Source organism: Lucilia cuprina, chromosome 3 (genome assembly GCF_022045245.1).
Source record: "Lucilia cuprina isolate Lc7/37 chromosome 3, ASM2204524v1, whole genome shotgun sequence".
NCBI classification, from domain to species: domain Eukaryota; kingdom Metazoa; phylum Arthropoda; class Insecta; order Diptera; family Calliphoridae; genus Lucilia; species Lucilia cuprina.
The window spans coordinates 62,771,016-62,793,404 of record NC_060951.1 but is presented as its reverse complement, the minus strand read 5'-3'; the positions used below and the strand labels follow the sequence as shown (position 1 = coordinate 62,793,404).

Sequence of the window (22,389 nt, the reverse complement as noted above, 5' to 3'; positions counted from 1 at the left end):
CTAGACTATAGACTAGACTATAGACTAGACTATAGAGTAGACTATAGACTAGACTATAGACTAGACTATAGACTAGACTATAGACTAGACTATAGACTAGACAATAGAATAGACTATAGACTAGACTATAGACTAGACTATAGACAAGACTATAAACTAGACGATAGACTAGACTATAAACTATATTATAAACTAGACTATAAACTAGACTATAAAGTAGACTATAAACTGTACGATAGACTAGACTATATACTAGTCTGGAAGATATAGTGCATTCTGTACTATAGTTTGGACTATATTCTAGACGGTGGAATGGAAAACAGTTTGGACTATAGATCATCGTCTGCTCTGTAGACTAGATTAATATCTGGAATATAGAATAGACAGTAGTCGGAACAAAACACTATATACTCAGAATTTATAACAGCTCCATTTCGTTCATAATTAAGTTTGAGTTAATAAAAGTTTCAGACCATCTGCTTATAACCACACTAATGGGTCTGCATATTTTTCTACATTTTATAAATAAGCTCAGCTGCAATAATTTTTGTAGCACATGATAACAAAACGCAGCTGCAGTTGTTTCTATTAAAATAATTTTTATTTTACTGGTTGGGTTTTCCATTACTATTTCATACATAATTTTCTATGTATTTTAAACAGCCAAACGTTCAACTTTGACTTGATTTTTGTATAGAAATGAGAAGAAAAAAAGAATGATGAAAATAAAAGGATTTTTTTTCATAATAATCATAAGGCGTTGAGAAAAAAAGTTCAAACTATATTTCATAATTCACAAAATCATCAAAGTGTTGATTGATGGACGTGGAAAACGATATTTGAGTAATGATGTGAAAATGATAGCGACAACTTGAAGTGGATATATTTGAAAAAATGAAATAATTTTAATTAAGAATATATTGCTTTTGGTATTTGCAATTTAATGGAAATCCATTAAATAACTGTCATTTTAAAGATAAATGATACTAAATATTATAGCCTGACTTTAAAAGTAATTAAATACCTGTTAAGAAAAACTTTTTTATTTGCGCAATTATTGTAAGAGTCTAATATTCTTTCCCGGAAATTATAAACTATTTCCTAACTAAAGCATTTAAAGCTATTGATATTCAATTAAAGACTTCTTTAACAAAGAATCTTGATTTTGATTGCCTGGTATTACTAAAGAAATTTAGATTAATTTTACTTGTCATATCAGTAGTAATTTATCTTAACTCTTTGATATAACTACATTCTTTTTTTATTGATTACAATTCCGGCATTTCTTTTGTCATTTATACATACATATGTACGTATTTACTTAAGTAATTTTTCATATTAAATTTTCAAAATAGTACTTTCAATTTGTCTAATGCTAAAATAGATTTTTTCCGTTTAAATGTATAAATACATTTTTTTGGATTGCAAACGAACAGCCTTGCAATGCAATCAAGTCTTAAATCTCGACTAGTTTGACGCATGTAACTATTGTTAATGTCTATCCCTCTTACCACCAGCTCCTTAGTACCTTCTCACAAATGAAAATGTTTGCAAAGCTAAACAATTACATAGAAAAATGGACAAAATTTTTACTAATGTTGGTTTAAAAGCAGGTATTTAAAGGAGTGCAATATTGAAATAAAAAATAAATAATCTTTGTTGTTATCTTGTCGGTAACGTTATACTTTGATTTGAACTATAGTTTTGTCCAAAATTCCATTATCAATAGTATAGTCTCGACTATAGTTTGGTGTCTAGTGTAGATAATAGTCCGGTATAAAGTCTAGACTATAGTCTGATTTGTAGTAGTCGAGACTACAAATCAGACTATAGTTTGGTATAAAGTATTGACTAAAGACTGATGTACAGTTTTGACTATAGTTTAGTGTGGATTATTGTCTCGACTTGAGTCTTGCCTACAGTTTCAACAATTTGCTATATATAGCCTCGACTATAGCCTAATAGTATAATCTCGCATGATGTATATTAGTATTAGACTCTTGATTATAGTCTGGTGTATAGTCTCGACAATAATTAAGTTTTTAGTCTTAACTATAGTCCCGACTACAGTTTAGTGTATAATATGGACTATAGTCTTGCTTAAAGTATCGACAATTGTCTGGCGTAAATTCTATAATATAGTCAGGATTATTGTCTCAACTTTAGACCTGTCTAGTTTACAGTTTCAACTTAAGCAGGACTATAGTCTCGACTATTGTCTGGTCCTGTCCTGACTATAGTATGATGTATAGTTTTGACTATAGTCTGGTCAAAAGTATCGACTATAAGTTGGTGTATAGACTGGTAGTAATACAGTGCAGTCTACAGTTTAAACTATAGGCTGGTCTATAGTCGAGTCTTAACTATAGTCTGTTTTAGAGTCTCGACTATAGTTTCGTGAATTGTATCGACAATAATTTGGTATATAGACTGGTAGTAATACAGTGCAGTCTACAGTTTCAACTATAGGCTGCTCTATAGTCGAGTGTATAGTCTTAATTATAGTCTGGTCTAGAGTCTCGACTATAGTTTCGTGAATAGTATTGGCTATACTCTCGACTATAATCTAGTAGTACTACAGTTTAGTCTATATTTGCAACTATAGTATGGTCTAAAATCGAGACTAAAGTGCAGTTAATAGTCTGGTCTATAGTCAGGTTTTTTGTTTTAACTATAGTCTTGTCTATATATATTATCGATTATAGTCTTGACGATATTATCGACTATAGTCGATACTATAGTTGCCCATAGTATCAACTATATCAAGTCTTGACTACAGTTTAATGTAAATTCTAGGCTATAGTCTGATCTAAAGTACCGAATATAGTCTTGACTTTAGTCTAGTCTACAGTTTCAATTACAGTCCCGACTATAGGCTAATATCTTGTCTTGACTGTTGTGGTGCCTATAATCTTGAATATTGTGTAGACTTTGAATTAAAACTTTTAAATATGAATTTCGAAATTCTTCAGCACATACACTCACACATCCTAAGTAGACGGTAGGCGTTAAGACATGCCCCATTGGCAATATATTTACCACATAAATATTGTAATCTTTGAGATATCCCAGTATATTTCTTTTTACATAAAAAAAAATATTTTTCTTCAAAAATGAAAACCTCAACAAAGTAACTACATACATACATATATACTTATGTACAAATATTTATGAGTTCGCCATTATAAGTTGTAAAACATTATTAAGTCTCCTGAAAACAACTCAGTCACTCGGTCACTTTAATAGACTCTTTAAGAAAAATATTTTGTGGTATTTTCTTTCTTTTTCAAATTGCAACAGTCATATGACAACTGTTAGGAAAACATTATAAGTCACACTTACCATTTTAACAGATATTGGGTTACGATGTGTCAAATTTTCTGCTGTTTCTTTTTGTAACTATGAATGAAATTTTGTTTGAAAATTTTTTCATTTCATTTTTTTTTTTTTTTTTTGAAGAGCTTTTGCAATACTTATTTATACCCACATAAGTAGGTGAATATATTATAATATCTATGTAAAAAGTGGTAAAAATAGATAAATGTGTTAATGTTGTGAACAGTTATAGAAAAAAGTATTTTTCTTTTCTTGAAATATTATCGATGGTAAAAATTTTGATGTGGGACTAGACTGTATTTGTAATGAATGTTGAGATAATCTAAATGAATGTGATGTTTCTAGATAACGTCTGAGTATGGTTTATGAACTCAACTATAGACTCTACTGATCTTTAATATCAACTATAGTCATTACTATATTGTGGTCCTTAGGCCTATACAATGTTCTATAGTTTCTACTCTATGTTGGTCTATCATCTCCTCTTCATTGCATATATAAAAGGAATGACTATTGTTAACCGTATATTTGAAATCATTATTCACTGATCATTTCAGTATTTAATAAAACCCATTACACTCAAAACCAAACACATCATAGTAATTGCTCCAAATTTAAGTAATTAAAAATTATAAAATTAATTCAAAAACTATATAAATTTACATACAAACGGGTATTTAGATAAATTAAATTTTGTACAAAAAATCTATATTTGTAATTATACAAAACCAAAACTTTCACACTTGGAAAACAAACTATAAGATTGTTCGCGAACTAGCGACAACAGAAAAATCAGAAGAAAAAATTTTTAAATCTAAATAAAAAACATTAAGCTGGACAGAAAGAAGTATTTTTTTTGTTTTGTAACAAACCATTGAATTTTAATTACAAACGTGTTTAGACCGACCAACTGACCAGTCTGTGCTAAAAGATAAATACAATAATAAGTAATCAGGCAGTAAGCATAGCAGTCAGCAGATACTTTTGCTGCAGATATGTGTACAATAAGTCAAATTGTTGTACTTTCCAGCAAAACCACGTACAAAACAAATATTATATTGTACTCGTACCATTACTGTACCACCGTTTGTTTATATAGTTCAACGACATATTATTTTAATTATTTCTACTATTTGTTAGTTTTTTTCAGTTTTTATTTTCTTAACTATGGGAAGTTGTTTGTTCATTCAACTAAATAAAAAAAATAATTTAACAAAAACAATTTTAAATAAATGCAATAAAAGTTTAATTGTAACATTAAAAGACATTTTATTTTTTTAGTTTTACATACCGAGATATGCATAAGATTTTAACGAAATGTTTAATTTGTTGAAAGAAATGTTTTCGGTTTTTGATGATTTTTTTATTATTAGGTTATTTTGGAAGGAAAGCTAATAAAAATTACAACAATTATTGTTATAAATAGCCATTTTGTTGTAAGCTTTTATTTAAATTAAAAGATAGTTTTTAAAGTTAAGCTACACCATAGATAGACTATGTAGTCTGCTTTGAGTTTTGACTACAGTCAGCTCCATGTCAAGTATGATATATAGTCCAGTCTATAGTCAATCTATAGTCTAGTCTATAGTCTAGTCTATAGTCTAGTCTATAGTCTAGTCTATAGTCTAGTCTATAGTCTAGTCTATAGTCTAGTCTATAGTCTAGTCTATAGTCTAGTCTATAGTCTAGTCTATAGTCTAGTCTATAGTCTAGTCTATAGTCTAGTCTATAGTCTAGTCTATAGTCTAGTCTATAGTCTAGTCTATAGTCTAGTCTATAGTCTAGTCTATAGTCTAGTCTATAGTCTAGTCTAGTCAACCCTATAGTCTCGCCTGTACACTATATATGGTTTCTGCCCGACTGTAGTCTTGTCCATAGCCACAGCTATAGACTAGCATATATAAATTTGTAATATTGACTATAGCGTATTCCCAAATGATCGGAGTTGTATTCGCAACTACGGTGTATAGAATATAGTCTAGACTGACGACTAGTAGTTACATTCTTATCTATAGTCTGCACTATATTCCCGACATTTACTTTTGAATCAGTGAATTTGGAAATGGTGTAGTTTATGCGAGTGTGCAAGTAAAAAGTGAAATTATTTACTACACAATTTCTTATTATAAGACGAGAAAAAAGACTTATTTGTACTAAATATAAGAGTTTATTATAATCTGTGTCTTTGAATCTTTCTTAAAGATATTGAGTTTTTTTAATAGCAACAACTGTTGTTACCACTTCTTACAATTTAGCTTGTTGTTGCCATTATTGTTGATGTTTTCTTATTAATTTTAGTAAAATAAAAAAATATTTTTTGTTATGAAACTCATGAGAAATTAATGCATTCATGCGTAACAGCCGACAATAACAACAAGATGAGAAACTGCGAATTTTGAACATTAAACCTGTATCAATATTGTTATTATTTTTTGTTTATAAGACAATGTTAAAGTGAAAATAACACTTGATCACATTGTTGAAAGATCAGTAACAAGAGACAAATGAAAAAAAAATATTAATAAAAAGAAACTTTCGTTCTTCTTATACATTTTGTGGAGGCAGAGTTAAAAGATGCTTAACTTTTTTACATTTTAAGGGACATATTTACTTGTGTTGTGACCTTAATCAGTCAATCATATTTATTATATATATTTAAAAGATCAAACAATTTTCTCCAAAATTCAATGTTAACAAAATTATATCTTTGGTATTTGATGATATTCTGTCATCTCATGTAGATCTTAAATCGACTATATAGAATAATTCTTTAGATTAATAAAAATTTGCATAGTGTCAGTTGTCACGCTAAAACTTGTTCTTAAAATGATGTTAAACTTTTGGAAATTTTCTTTAGTCAAGATAAGAATCAAATTCAGTTTTCTGTCTTGATCTTTTTTTAATATTTTATAATTGAAATACAAGCTATATCCAGTTTTCAGTACAGAAGCCTTTTTACTAACATTTTAAGGTTGCTTAAGATCAAGCAGGTCAAGTTGTAGAACAAACAACTTTTTAAAGTTCTAAGAACACTTTTTTAACGAGTACGTGTATTTTCTTTTTTATAACTTCAATAAAAAAAAGTTTCATAACATTATCGCGATCTGAAATTTTACCAAATCCCTTTTATCTTTACATCTTGATGACATACTATATGTTTTTCTTACATTAATGTTTTTTATTTGCCAGTCCATCAAAATATTGTTGTTGTTCGTTGCTGCCATAATTTAAACAGAGAATAAAATCGAGAAAGAGAAAAAATCCAACTATTATTTAGCATTTGTTTTTGCATAAATGTTGCGGCAATTAAAATTTTTCATATTAAAAAAACCTACATTAACTTTCGGTACCAACAAAAAACAATTAATGGCGGCTTAAACTGAGAAATATGAATATAGTACTCACTCACACTTACTCGTATGAAAAAAAATCTCAACAATAATTAATATAAGTAAATGAAAAAAATATGAATGTGATGAATATGAGCATGAGTAGTAAATATTTGTAGTTGTAGATTAATAACCAAGAGTAGTAGTCTTGTAAGCAACTAACAACCTAGCGAACTGAACTAAACATTTACCTACCTGAATGGTTGGGCTAGATATGTTTGACGAAGAATGTGGTAAACAATGTTGAGTACAGTGGTTAAGAAAAGTTAATAAACATTTTTACACAAGTTTAAGAAAATTATCTTAAAGCCATCAAGCGAGAGTTAAAGGTCCTCGATATTACTCTTTGGTAATAACAAATTTTTCACATATATATAAAGATTTACTAAATTTAGTCTAATCTTTGTTTCTATTTAATGATTGTTGTTTTTTTTCAATATTATTCATACAAATATAAGAAAATCTTCTACGCTTGAGTAAGTAAATAAAGTTTCTTGATATTTTAAGAATACAAATAAACAAGGTTATTGTATAACTATATAATTCGACACTCAATAAAAGTGCAAGGTGTTTTATTGCTAAAAACATATCCTAAAAGTGCAACATAACCTCAATCGAAATACTAAAATAAACGTGTGCAAGCTTCAATGCTTGATAATCAAATACTTTAAATATTAGATTTTTTTCAATTATGTAGACTATACTATCAACTAGTGGACAATAGACGAGACTCATAGTTATTATAGAATAGTCTTATAGTATAGTCCATGATCGAGTCTCTAGTCTAGTCTAAAGTCTAGTCTATAGCCTAGTCTAGTCTATAGTCTAGTCTACAGTCTAGTCTATAGTCTAGTCTACAGTCTAGTATATAGTCTAGTCTACAGTCTAGTCTATAGTCTAGTCTAAAGTCTAGTCTATAGTCTAGTCTATAGTCTAGTCTATAGTCTAGTCTATAGTCTAGTCTATAGTCTAGTCTATAGTCTAGTCTATAGTCTAGTCTATAGTCTAGTCTATAGTCTAGTCTATAGTCTAGTCTATAGTCTAATCTATAGTCTAGTCTATAGTCTAGTCTATAGTCTAGTCTATAGTCTAGTCTATAATCTAGTCTATAGTCTAGTCTATAGTCTAGCCTATAGTCTAGTCTATAGTATAGTCTATAGTCTAGTCTATAGTATAGTCTATAGTCTAGTCCAGTGTCTAGTCTTATCAATTGTCTAGTCTATAGTCTAGTCTATGGTGTAGTATATCGTCTATTCTATACTCTATTCTACACTCTAGTCTATACTCTAGTCTATAGTCTAGTCTATAGTCTAATCAATTGTTTAGTCTATAGTCTAGTTTATGGTTTAGTCTATAATTTGATTACAGTGTTTACAAGCCTTATTAGGGGCTTCAGTTGTATGGATGCTAGTTGAAATATTGGACCGATCTTAACCTTAGATCTTGAATTCTTTTTTATTGTAGCCTCTATTCTATATTTATTCGTAAGAGCATATTGTCTGAAATATTTTTCATGATGACTGTAAACATTACTTGTACTCGCAACAGTTACTTGTGTATTGTGCCTTGTTTGTGGCAATAATATTATTTGTTGTAAAGACAAACTTTCAACTTGTCTTTTTCTTTTTATTTAATCATAACATTGTAGTTATTTGTATTGTAAGTTCCACATATTTACACGTAATACAATAAGTTTTGATTATTTTCCGTCATTTAGAAAGAGAAAAATAAATAAAATATTTCTTTTTATATTTCATGTACTTTCATAATAGCGGTCACGCGTTCCAATAAACAGTAATAAAGAAGTAAGTACTTATAAAACTGTAAGAGTTAACAGATGGTCGAGTCATAATTTTATTATTTTTGAAATAGATCAGGAATTATTACAGTTAAAAGAAGGGCACAGTAATATTAAATTAATCTATTCTAAAGTCTGGTGTATATTTTTGTCTAGAGTTAAGTTCTTTTTTTAGTTTATGGTATAATTTAAAGTCTAGTCTTTGGTCTTGTATCAATATAAATAACAGGATATCTTTTTTAGAAATATTAATGTTATTGTGACATAATATTATTAAAATATTGTTAAATGGCAAATTGACTAAACATTTATATCCGCATTTACGTGAGCAAATCCTCCATTAATTAAACAAAATGTATGTGACATGTTTGGTATTCATTAGTCAAAGAAATTGCATAAAGTTTAACATATTCATGGGAATCGCAACTTCAGTTTTTTAATTTAATAAACATTTCTTATTGGTCCTTTATTGTTATTATGATTATTATTGAGGCATTTATGTGCGATTTCAGGCAATTACAATAACATTTTCATTTTGTTTATTTCTTTTTTTTTTCATATTTGTTAAGCAACAACAACCTGTTAATATCTCATGATCATGCTTCATGAACTTTTTTGTGTTTTATAAAAGTTATTATTATTATTATTTGTTTATTAATAAATGCCAAGTTACATACGCTGAGAGTGTGTATTTTTATTCGTGCTACCATATTTATATAGCGTAATAGTAATTGTTGAATGTTGTGATGGATATTAGACAGTAAATTGTTAAAAAAAGAAGAAGATAAATTTCAATGTCACCTTTACATTACGTGACTTCTTCATTTTTTTTTTAATTTTCCAATTGGTGGATTTCTTTTTTTCACATAAAAGACACCATCACTAGGATTTCATTTCAGTAATTAATGTTTATCTTTCTTTTTGTAGTACACTTTAAAAAGTGTTGTTTTAAGATTTTTGTACATATGTATGTAATTAAATAATTTAATAAAGTTGCGAACTATTTTTATTTTTTTTTTACATATATGTAAATGTTCTTGTTTTTACAAATGAAATTAAAATTTTATGCATCAATGTTTAAGATATTTGTAAAAACCACCAAGATCTATTTTTTACCACATTTTCTGACCGTACATTCTAGACATAATGCTTAGGCTAAGATTTTCTTAAACGAAAGCATTAATGGCATCCGAGGCAAGTACTTACCACATTCGATTACAAGGAGTTAAGTTAGTACTTACTTTGATTGGCTGTAAAAAGATGGATAGATAGATAGATAGATAGATAGATAGATAGATAGATAGATAGATAGATAGATAGATAGATAGATAGATAGATAGATAGATAGATAGATACATACTTACATACATACATACATACATACATACATACATACATACATACATACATACATACATACATACATACATACATACATACATACATACATACATACATACATACATACATAGGTATGTTAGTTAATTAGTTAGTTAGTTAGTTAGTTAGTTAGTTAGTTAGTTAGTTAGTTAGTTAGTTAGTTAGTTAGTTACATAGTTAGTTAGTTAGTTAGTTAGTTAGTTAGTTAGTTAGTTAGTTAGTTCTTGAAAACTGCTCAAAGATCAGAACATATCAAAAGCTAATAAAAGAATATAATAAATCTAAAGTCCTAATTTCCTCCCATTAATGATTTCCTCTAAATATCCTCGTTGTTTACAAAAGACTAAATCATTTAAGATTTTACAGATATGCCTACATATTATTAAAAATGTATGTTATTAATTTAAAAAAAAAAAAAAAACAAAAAATATTTTTGACCATAAACATTAAGTGTGAAGACACATTAATAACAAGTTTAATTACATTCCTATATACAATTTGTTTGTTAATTAAAAAACAAAATTTATGCATCCTCAATATTACTGGCGGTGGTCTCTAGAGAGAAATTTCCATTTCTAACAGTGTAAAGCAGCCGCATTTGTATGAATTGTCGTCTTTTTATGTAATTTAATTTTTAATGTACGATTTCAGTCAATTTTAACACTTGTTCGAATTAGGTAGTGCAGCTTTAGTAATAAAAATTTCTTCGTTGTTGTTGTTTTTCCAACATTTTGATAGAGTTACATTAAACGTACATTATTTTAAGACTATCAATACCAAAGACAACAAACAGTCAACCAGTCATTTATATTTATCCAAACAATACACATTCAAATCGATTCATTTCATTCATTCATTCATTCATTCATTCATTCATTCATTCATTCATTCATTCATTCATTCATTCCTTCATTCATTCATTCATTCATTCATTCATAAGATATTTTAATGTTTTTCGTTTGCAAATGAAAATAATAGAAGTAATAAGTAAATAAATGTATGGCCACGGATGACATTACTGCCATTAATATGACACAACAGCTGAGGATACTACACTTACCCAAGTGTATGAAGATGGTGATGATGATGAGGATGAGATGGTACTGCTGCTCATGTTTATGTATTGAATAGGAAATGTGAAGATGTTCCTTGTTTGTGACGATGATACTGATGGTTGGCTGGCTGTCTGTCTGATCGGTTGTTTGTCTCACATGCAGTTAGGAGAGAAAGTTTTATTTGTTTTCACTTTTACTTGTTGCAGATCCACGACCGGGTGTTGTCTTGAAATTTTATTTCTTTCATCTTTTAAGTTGTTTTTTTTCGGTTGTTTATTTTTCTGGTAAAAGGTCAGGACTTGTCGTCGCAAAGAAGCAACAAAAAAGTTGAAGATTGAAAAATGTATGATAAATTCATACATCTTATAGTGGTGGTGTAACACAGACAATATTCACATTGAATAGTTAGTTGGTTGGTGGTTGCGTTTGTTGTTTGTTTTGGTCTGGTATTACCTACTACATAATACCAAAGACTTAGGACATAAACTTTGACAAAATAAAGATAACAGACGAAAGACTTAAGAAACAAACTAGTTGCTGTAAGCGGCTGTTCAATGTGGGCAGCAGAGGAAAAAGACTTTAAACACGAACCTTTATCAAAAATATTATAATAAAAACAACATTAAGAAAAACTTCAAATTTTAACAAATTCGCCGGATTAACCAAATAAATTTATTAAAATATGGAAAAAAGGAAAATTATAAAATTTATTTAAATAATACTTTTTTATTTATTTCATTGTAGTTTATGGCTTAACTAAGCTTTCATGATTTACCATTGTAATTCCAATAATATAAAAAAAGGAAAAAGCACAACATATTTTCTCTAAATTAAATGATGGCCACCTCATTATTCACCGATTGCAGCAGCATGCAGGGCTCTACCACTAGTTCATCTAGTGACATGATGACTCTTACCACAGCCGCCTCTTCATGGTGTGCTATACCAGCATCAACTCGCATCCGTTTGATACGTTTGTTAAGACCTCATAGTCGCCGTATATTGGTAACACCGGGCGCTGTACCCTCTTATGGTTTCTCTGTAAGAGGTGGCAAGGAATTTAGTACGGGATTTTTTGTATCCAGTGTTGACCGCAATAGCGAGGCCGAACAGAAGGGTTTAAGGGTGAGTAAAACTTTTGATTGCTTTAATAATGAGTAAGGTTGCTGAATGTTTAATAACATAACTAGACTAGACATAACTACAGACTAGACTATAGACTAGACTATAGACTAGACTATAGACTAGACTATAGACTAGACTATAGACTAGACTATAGACTAGACTATAGACTAGACTATAGACTAGACTATAGACTAGACTATAGACTAGACTATAGACTAGACTATAGACTAGACTATAGACTAGACTATAGACTAGACTATAGACTAGACTAAAGACTAGACTATAGACTAGACTATAGACTAGACTATAGACTAGACTAGTGTATAGACTAGACTATAGACTAGACTAGTGTATAGACTAGACTAGTGTATGGACTAGATTATAGATTAGACTATAGACTAGACTATATACTACATTATATAGTATTTTTCAATATAAGTTTTGAGGTCTTTCTTTTTAGACGAAAGCAAATCATAATCGCTCAATATTGGCACTTGAAACCAGACATTTTTCTTTTGAAACAATAAAAACTCAAGCCAATAGGGAAAATTCATAAACAGAAAGTCTTTTAAATTAGAACAAACAATCAACGAGACACTGCAATAGTATTTATACATATTACTTTCACTGGCCAGATGTCCGATATTTAAGTTAAAATTCAAATTTTTACTGGGAAGGTCTTGCACGTACCATTTACAGAAAGTGCGTCATGTAGAGAATTCTAGACAGCAACATAATGCATACAAACGTGACGCACAATTTAAACATTTATACATAAAGCCTCTCAACTCACCACTCACTCTTAAAACGATCAACATAAAAATTTTAAATGTGACCCAAATGACGACAGTTAAGAAAAAAAAATTTTAAGTAAACAAACAATATTTTTAGGTGTTATTTATTTTTTCATTTATGTTTTTATTTTTACAGATTGGTGATCAAATATTGCGTATTAATGGATTTAGAATAGATGATGCCATACACAAAGAATTTGTGCAACTTGTTAGCCATCAAGAACGTTTAACACTAAAAGTACGCAGTGTTGGCATGTTGCCGGTAAAAGAGTGAGTATTTATATTTTAGTTGGTAAGAGATAACATTTCATCTGACATTTGTACTCTCAAAACTTTAGCAAAGATAACGATGGTCTTACCTGGAATGTAGTCAAGACACCCAGTATTAGTTCCACCAACTCCGAATGTTCTTATCAATCGTCGGAGCGTACCGAACGTGCTCACAGCCGTAATCAAGGTGAACGTGTTATAAATGTGGTCCTTAATGTAGCGCCACGCACTAAATTGGGTCTGGGTATTTGTAAGGGACCCGAGTGGAAACCGGGTATATTTGTACAATTTACAAAAGAGAAAAGTGTGGCACGAGAGGCAGGCTTAAGACCAGGTGATCAAATTTTGACGGTAAATAGTATAGATTTTTCAGATGTACTATTTAGTGAAGCGGTGGCAGTTATGAAGAGTTCAAATAAATTGGATATGACAGTACATACTGGAGCTGGTTGTGATCTATTTCCCGGAGAATCAAGTGGTTATAATAGTTCAGCTAGTTCAGTAACCGGAGATCAAAGTCCCTGCTGGGCTGATGTGAAATCGAAGAGATTAACTGCTGTCAGAGAGGAAAGTTCAAATGGAGCAAATTGGAATCAACCTTTGTATGCCAATGAGCAGCGTAGATGTCGTTCAAAATCCATAACCGAAAGAAGTGCTAATTCGAATTTAATGGCCGCAACAAATTTACCCGTAAGACAAAATTCCAGCACAGCTGCGGCAACGAACTGCACAGCACAGACAAATGTTAAAAAGGAAATTAATAAAACTATTATTAAATTATCTGAAAATGGTGCTACTTCTATTAACAATACATTTGTGGAAAATGCCACGCCTTCCTCGAGCACAGGCACCATAAGGAAAACTCTGAGCCCCACACAAAAGGAAAACCGAGAAGAACCAGCTGCTATGGAAGGCACCCTAACGAAATTTAATCAATCACCCAAAACTCCCAACATATTACCACCTCCACCACCCATGGCCATGTTAAATCACACACAACATCAGCAGCAGCATCAGCCACAAAATCATTCATACAATTTTGATATGAATTCAAATTCTGCAGCATCAACATCTTCTTGCAGCAACGCTTTCAACAAGTGTTTACCACCTCACGATGATGGCGATATTAAAATTGGTGGCGTGGCTGCCACCATGCAACGTTATCAATATGCCAATCTGCAATTGGCTAAATTGAATAAAGCAGCGGCGACCACAACAACATCCGGCGATAGCTCAACATACTCAAATATGAATTTGAATATGGAAAGTGAGAAATCGTCTGGTGGTTTTAACGATGGAGGTAGTCTTTCAAGTGCCATTACAGAGGAACTTAAGAAGAGAAAAGCGGTAAGTGGCTTTATCTTTTTTGAGTTTAGTTTAGAATATTTTTAAATGGTTTCAGAGTACTAATGTCGCTAATGAGACGAGATATGATCTATCCTTGCCATAACTGGTTGTATATTTCCATCAGTTTTTGGCCAATACTCACTTCAAACAAACCAATTTCATACAGGCCCTCTATGATCCTCGGGACTTATTTCAGCGTCTCATAATTGATGGGACTTCTGGTGCTCCCGAATATAGTATTAATAGGATGATATGTCTTTAATTTTGATTTATCTGGATTGCTTTTTTTTATATTTCGCTATCTAGTCTACATTTAACACTTAGGAAACAATATAGATCGGTTTACAAGATTTGTCTGAACAGATTCATAATCAGACTCTTTTTATATGCTCGAGTTAAGGATGTAGGGTTCCTTGTTATTTCATCATCTTGTTGATCATCACAAGATTTTATTTTAATGACCAAGAGTGTTTATCAAGAGACATTGATTTGACGATCGTAAAATGATGATCAACGAAAAAAGTCGGAAAAAGTCGAAAAAAGTCAGAAAAAGTCGAAAACTCGAAAATTGTAGAAACAAGTCCAAAATAGTCGAAAATTTTAAAAAAGTCAAAAACTCTAAAATAGTCGAAAAAACTCGAAAAAAGTCAAAAAATAGTCGGAAAAAAGTCGGAAAAAGTCGAAAAGTGGACTTTTTTTTTCAACTATAGAACCCTAATTACTGTGCGTTCTATGAACTAGTACATTTGCTACCGCCAGTCTTTATCGTCAGTTCTCTTTTTGTTATTTATCAATTTGTTATCATAAAAACTAGGCTGCGTCATTAATAATCGAAATATTTCCGTTGTAAAGAAACTTACTCGTATCTATATCGATCTTTGAGTTGGGGTTAACACAGGAGATTTTGAAGTATTAAAGAGGGTTTTTAAAGGATCTCTAATGATCACTGGCCAATCTCACCACACTGTTTTATTTTGCAAAGGTTTAACCTCAATTGACATTTTCTTAAGGGAGAGTGGGGGCTTATGTGTAAGTTTTACAAGACGATTGTTTGGATTATGATTATGTTAAAAAAGTTTTTGAGGCGATTACTTTCAATAAATGCAAACTTTAAGAATGATATGAATGCTCTAAAAGAAAGATCTAAGGCTAGTCACTCTTTGAATCTTTCTAGTTTGATCAGTGATATTGAAATTTATTAAAATATTATAAAATCATATTCGGGGTGTATTGCCTGCTTGGGGACTAAGTGATATAATGGACTATGTACCATAGGTTTCGTTCTTGATTCAACAAGAGATCATACCATATTTTTATTGGATTAGCTTCAAATCCATAGTTTGATAACATCGATTGAGAAAATGTCAATTTAGGTAAATGTATAACCAATATTTTGTAAGCTTCTGCGCAAGCCCATAATTATATTATAGCGGTATATATTGAAAAATTTAACACATTTGTTTTGAGATTAAAATAAAACCAAATTATTATATATTTCCAAATCCTTGAAGAATATTTGAAATTCATTGAATATAATTACTTATTTAATTTTGTAAATAAAATCAATAACAAATATAACGATTATATAACATAAATGATTTTGAAATTATGCTAAAATATTATTTCAACCATAAAATTTTTTCAAATATTTCCTTAAATTTAAAGATACAAACTGTGAATTTAAAACCAAAAATTATTTGTTTTCAAAAATTCAAAGAAATTAGCAAAATGTTAAGCTTATTTTTAAAAAAATAATATGCATTAAAATCAACCCTGCTTAAAATCAGAATTAGGACAAATTGTATAATAAAAGAATATCAAATAACATTGTTTTTATTTTATTAAAGTTTATATTATAAAATAAAATGGTGTGTTTTCAAAATGAATTTATTTGTTTTGTGTTTTTTTTTTTTCTTGTTTATAGAGACGTCAACCTCCCGCCTTTAAAGAACATGCTCCACATAATGAAATGAAACCACTACAATACGAAATGAAACGTGAGAACAATAATAATCATCAACAACAACATCATCATCATCAGCCAACAAGTCCAACGGCAGCAACAAACATAAATACAAATACATTGAATGGCAATGATAACCATAAAACTGCAGCAGTGAATAACAACAGCAACAACATCAATTGTAATAATAATAACAACAACTCTAATAATAATACTCTCAATGTTGTGGGTGATCAACACAGTGCTTTAATGAATGAATTCAAACAGGCCCATAAACGCATGTTTAAGAACGGCTTTAAAGAATGTGGCAACATTGGAGATTCTATGAAAAATCGGGTAAGATATTAAATCGTGATTTTAATCGTTTAAATGTTTCGGAAGTTAGTAATGTTATTTAAATTTAGGTTTAAGAACTTTATGGAGGCAACGTTAAAGTAATTAATTAAATAAATAACATATTTAATTAATTTTATTTTAATTGGTGCTGAACACGTGCTATATTTCCAATAACCCACAAATGTAATTGTGGTATTGACTACTTGTTTTATTTTTTTTTTTTTTCAAATACAAATCAATTTAACACGCACTATTTACTGTTTTGAATTGCTTATCAGATTTCATCGATTGACTTGAATAGTGGAGGAAAATATTGTAAGATGTTTTAAGTGTTAACAAGTTTAAACATGAGTTATTTTAAAAGAAAAAAAGAAAAAAACGGAGTATAGCTCAGTCTATGATGTTTAGTCCAGTCTATTGTTTGCACCGCAGTCAAGATTAAAGTACTGATAGTCCGAACTAAACTCAAACTATAGTCCCATCTTTTGTCCATTCTATAGTCTATACTTTGGACTATGATTCAAACTATGGTCTACATTACAGCTTAAACTAAAGTCCTCTCTATAGTCCAGATAGTCTAAACTATATCCTATCAATCCATGGTCCAGATAGTCCAATCTATGGTCGACATTTTATAGTTCAATTAGACCATACTATTGTCCAGACTATAAATCAATTCATAGTCCAAACTTAGGTCAACATTTTAGTCTATACTAAAATTCGCACAATTTCCCAAATAGTTTATGCTTTAGTCCAAACAATAGCTCAGACTATAGACCGATAATCTAGATATATTGGACATCTATGGTAGACTCTAAACTATAGACCACAGTATGACCAAACTTTACTCAAAACTTAAGCAGAGAATATGGATGACTCATAGTACATATAGTCCAAACACTATATTTCAGATAGATCGTACTATAGTTTAGGCTATAAATCGAAGGCCAAACTCTAGATCTATTCAAAGTCTGAACTAAAATCCAGATAGTCTAAGTTAGTTAATAAATTAGTTAGATAGTTAGTTAGTTAGTTTGTTAGTTAGTTAGTTAGTTAGTTAGTTAGTTAGTTAGTTAGTTAGTTAGTTAGTTAGTTATTTAGTTAGTTATTTAGTTAGTTATTTAGTTAGTTAGTTAGTTAGTTAGTTAGTTAGTTAGTTAGTTAGTTAGTTAGTTAGATAGATAGTTAGTTAGTTAGTTAGTTAGTTAGTTAGTTAGTTAGTTAGTTAGTTAGTTAGTTAGTTAGTTAGTTAGTTAGTTAGTTAGTTAGTTAGTTAGATAGATAGATAGTTAGTTAGATAGTTAGTTAGTTAGTTAGTTAGTTAGTTAGTTAGTTAGTAAGTTAGTTAGTTAGTTAGTTAGTTAGTTAGTTAGTTAGTTAGTTAGTTAGTTAGTTAGTTAGTTAGATAGTTAGATAGTTAGTTAGTTAGATAGTTAGTTAGTTAGATAGTTAGTTAGTTAGTTCGTTAGTTGCTTAGTTAGTTAGCTAGTTAATTGTGGCCTTCAGTAGGTTAGTTAGTGTTCTACTCTGGTAGACCGGAGGTGGTGGGTTCGGTTTTCACCTGTGGCACTACTTAAGGAGCGCACAACAGGCCTGACAGAGACCTGTTGTAGATAGAGTTAGTTATTTCTTTAACTTTCTTATTTTAAAATGTGTATTAGATAATTACGATAACATAACGATCGAGCAAATTTATAATAATTAAATTTTTTATCAGGCAATACTTAAACAACTATGTATTTACATACGTGGGAAAATATTAGCTAAAATTGAAATTAAACGCTGTAACTTGTTCTCTTCTCTTGTAGACCCACATGTCTAAGTATAACTTTTAAATTATATGTTCACATACATATGTATAAACATTAGTAAACATTTTCTCAAAAAGATACATTTTCATTATCTAACATTGTTTTTGACATTCAATCTGGGTTTGAAGTCAAGGTTCTTTTTTTTAGCAAACAATTCTCTCAAACTATTTATTTTCCCCTAAACTCGGATTCTTTAAAGTCACCACAAAAATGTTTAAAGAATTTAATAACATTCGCTTTGGTTTCATTTTTCCATCTCATATAAAGACAATTTTCCCATCACAACACCTGTATTCGCGGCTATAAACATTTAAACAATCTTACTGTACTGTCGTTCGTAGTGCATTCATCTCTGTGAGTTTATTAATTTATGAATTGTATTTATTGGTTTTACCAACGACCTTAAAAGCCAACACATAACACGACACACCACACCATTCCATGCCATACTATTGCAAAGTTTCAACTTTTCAACTGTGCCGCATACAATTTGACTATTTGTTGTAAGTAAGAGTAAGTAGTTTTGTAGTTAGTTTTATTTTGTTTTAGCAAGTAACTACTATGGATACAAAAAATAGTATGTAGTAGATACTCGCACCAGAAAAATATTTTGTACCCAGTACTAATACACGGCACGACTGCATGAATTTCGAACAAACTTCGAATGTTGGTGTTAAATAATTAACTTTATATTGTACAATAATATGTTTTTTTTTTGCAATTTTTATAAATTAACTTAAGAGGTTTGTAATGTTTTGCGATGTTTTGTTTTTGTTCAGAGTTTTAAAGGAACTGAATAAACTCAAGACTGTAGAACAGAGTAAACACTAGTCTATATATATCAGACTTTAGGGCAGAGTATAGTCGAGACTATGGACCAGAATATAGCCCTGACTATAGACAGCTATAGTCAAGATTATATTCAAGAAATTAGCCAAAACTAAACACTAGTCTATATAGAAAAAGCTTTAGTCACCATAGTCACTGAAGACGAGACTATAGAAAAGACTATAAACCAGACTAAACACTTGATTATATAAACCAAGTTATAATCGAGACTATAAACCAGACTATAGCCATACCATAGACCAGTCTATAGAGGAGACTATAGACGAGACCGTAGACGAGTCTATACAGGAGACAATAGGCCAGACTATAGTCCTATGTATATCAGACTATAGTATAGACAAGACTATAGACTAGAATAAAGCCCAGATTATAGACCAAGATATAGATTAAGCTATAGCCCAAACTCAAGACTTTAGATCAGACTATAGTCAAGACTATATCCCAGACTATAATCAAGACTTTAGCCCAAACTAAACACTTGTCTATATAGAAAAAACTTTAGTCACTGTAGACAAGACTATAAAAAAGACTATAGACCACACTTTAGACGAAACTATAGACCAGACTAAACACTTGTCTATATAAACCAGATGATAATCGAGACTATACCAGACTACAGTTATACCACAGACTATAGACGAGTCCATACAGCAGACAATAGACCTGTCCTGTCTATACACCAGACTTAAGACCAGACTCTACTAATATTTAAACTATAGACCAGAATATAATCTGGGCGAGACTATGGCCCCTATTCTGCATTTCAATTTGAAACGAAATTTTCTCCGTTTGGCAACTTTGGTATTCTGCACTTCGATTCGACTCGTCGCCATATAAACAACAACTTACAAAAACGTAATTACAATCGAAATGCAGAATACAAACAATCGTAAAGCATTAAAACTCAATGGAATTGCTTCATCTTTTTCTTACGAATCAGTTTTTTGTTGTAATACCTTTTTTCGATCATTGAGTAACTGAATGCGTAAACGTAATCGAAATGCAGAATAGGGGTGTATATTCTGGACTATTGTCTGATCTAAAGTTAAGACAATAGTACAGAAGATAGACCAGACTACAGACCTAAATATTATCTAGATTTTCTATAGCTTGATCTGTAGTCAGGACTATAGTCTGACCTAAAGTTAAGTCTGTAGACCAGACAACAGTCCAAAAACTAGGCTTAACTATTGTCTACACCTTAGACCAAACTATTGACTTTAAACCAAAACATTGACTAGACTACTTTCTAGATTAGTGTCCTAAATATAGACCAGACTCTAGACTAGACTTGGCGGAATATACATAGTTTTTTTAAAATCTTAAACAAAATTGATGTTGATTGGGAAATTATTTATACAATCTTAAAGCCGTGATACGCGGTTGTCAGATCTTACAACGTTATCAGTAAAATGTTCAGAAAATGTCTAGTAATCGTCTGAACTTACAGTTTTTCTTTTGCAACGTTGACAGTAAACGCATTACGGAAAATGTTGTAAGACAAAATTTGTAAGTTGACAGTATTATTAGACATTTTCTGTACATTTTACTGCCAACGTTGTAAGATCTAACAACCGTGTATACATAGCATTAGTTTGCAGAGGTTTTAACAGTTTTTGTTATACATTTTTTTTTAAATCTACTAATCTATAAGCTACGCTTTAAAGATCTGGCCTTATGATCATAGTATTGTTGTTATTTTTGTAGATTTTACTAACGCTGCTAATCGATTATTACATGTTGATTTCTCAAAGAAAAAAAAAAGATGTCAGAGAGTACGAAATACCCTCCAATGGAAAAAAAACGATCGAAAGAGCCAAATATTATATTGTTTATAGTATAAAGGGTTTTAGCCATTATTGTTGTTTTAAAACAAACATATAGAAGTTTCAAAAACGATGATGATTCATAAACAAAATTAAAAAATAAATAAATAATATTTTTAGATTCTTACGAGTACGAGTACTAGTACTCGTAGCAATGTACTGACATCTGCATCAGAAATATTTTATCTTATCTTTGAGCTTGTTGTTTTTTTTTTTTTTTTTTGTATCTGTTTTCACTGATTACTGTTGTTGTCTCATTTTGTTTAGATTGTTTTTATATGGATATTGTGCAAAATTGTCAATAGATATTTTTTATGAAAAAATATAAATAATAATGGAAAAATAACACAATACCAACCAACTAACTAATTTAGTACTTTTGTTTTTTTAATATTTACTCATACCATCAACTAAACAACCAATCTCCCCACACACTCTTACAAATGCCACCATTAAGTGGCAATAGCCATTCAACTAGCTATCAGCCACCAAACCAAACCAACCACCACAACCAACTCAGCCAACAATCAAACAGTCAATAGTCAAACAGCCCAACAATAGAGTGAGTGCGTTAAGAAAAATATAAATTTTTATTTTATTTTAAAACGTTGAATGGTGCGGTGGAATAGCAACGTGCAAAAAAAAATTACAACAAATCAGTTACAAACAGCGGCTAATAATTTATTAACAATTTCTGTGAATATAATCTTTATTATTTAAAACATCTTCCATAAGGAAAAACTAACAACAATAAAAAAGAAAATTTTCGTGAAAAAAAACGCAAAAAATTTACAATTTACAAGAAGTTGCAGTGAAAAACGCAAAAAAAAAATGCAAAATTATTTTGACAATGAAGCAACATCATCAGCGTTACACGCAACAATGAAACCGGCTCGTGGTGGAAAGTGTTTGGTAACTTTGAGTACTTATGAGGTATGTAGACAACAATAACAACAACAAATAGACTTGCTACACAAATTATTAAATGCAACAATAACAACTTTAACAACAACATCTAACAACATATTTGTGTGTTAATCATAAATAAGCAACATGCATATTCGTTAGAGAGTCGTGTACCAAGTCCACAGCGTGTGTGTTTTCTACCTC

General features: G+C 30.2%; 1 protein-coding gene across 2 annotated transcripts in view; it reads left to right on the top strand.

The window, feature by feature from the left end:
* LOC111677456 (probable serine/threonine-protein kinase DDB_G0282963) overlaps positions 1-22,389 on the top strand; it is a 29,595-nt gene that overhangs the window by 3,542 nt on the left and 3,664 nt on the right. The window contains exons 2-6 of one of the 2 annotated variants that reach the window (XM_046945948.1): positions 8,498-8,530; positions 11,703-12,083; positions 13,014-13,147; positions 13,216-14,494; positions 16,419-16,793. In XM_046945948.1, the coding sequence (XP_046801904.1) occupies positions 11,793-12,083; positions 13,014-13,147; positions 13,216-14,494; positions 16,419-16,793 (2,079 nt within the window). In that variant the 5' untranslated portion in view covers positions 8,498-8,530; positions 11,703-11,792. The remainder of the gene's footprint in view (positions 1-8,497; positions 8,531-11,702; positions 12,084-13,013; positions 13,148-13,215; positions 14,495-16,418; positions 16,794-22,389) is intronic. The other variant, XM_046945947.1, reaches the window with a different exon arrangement.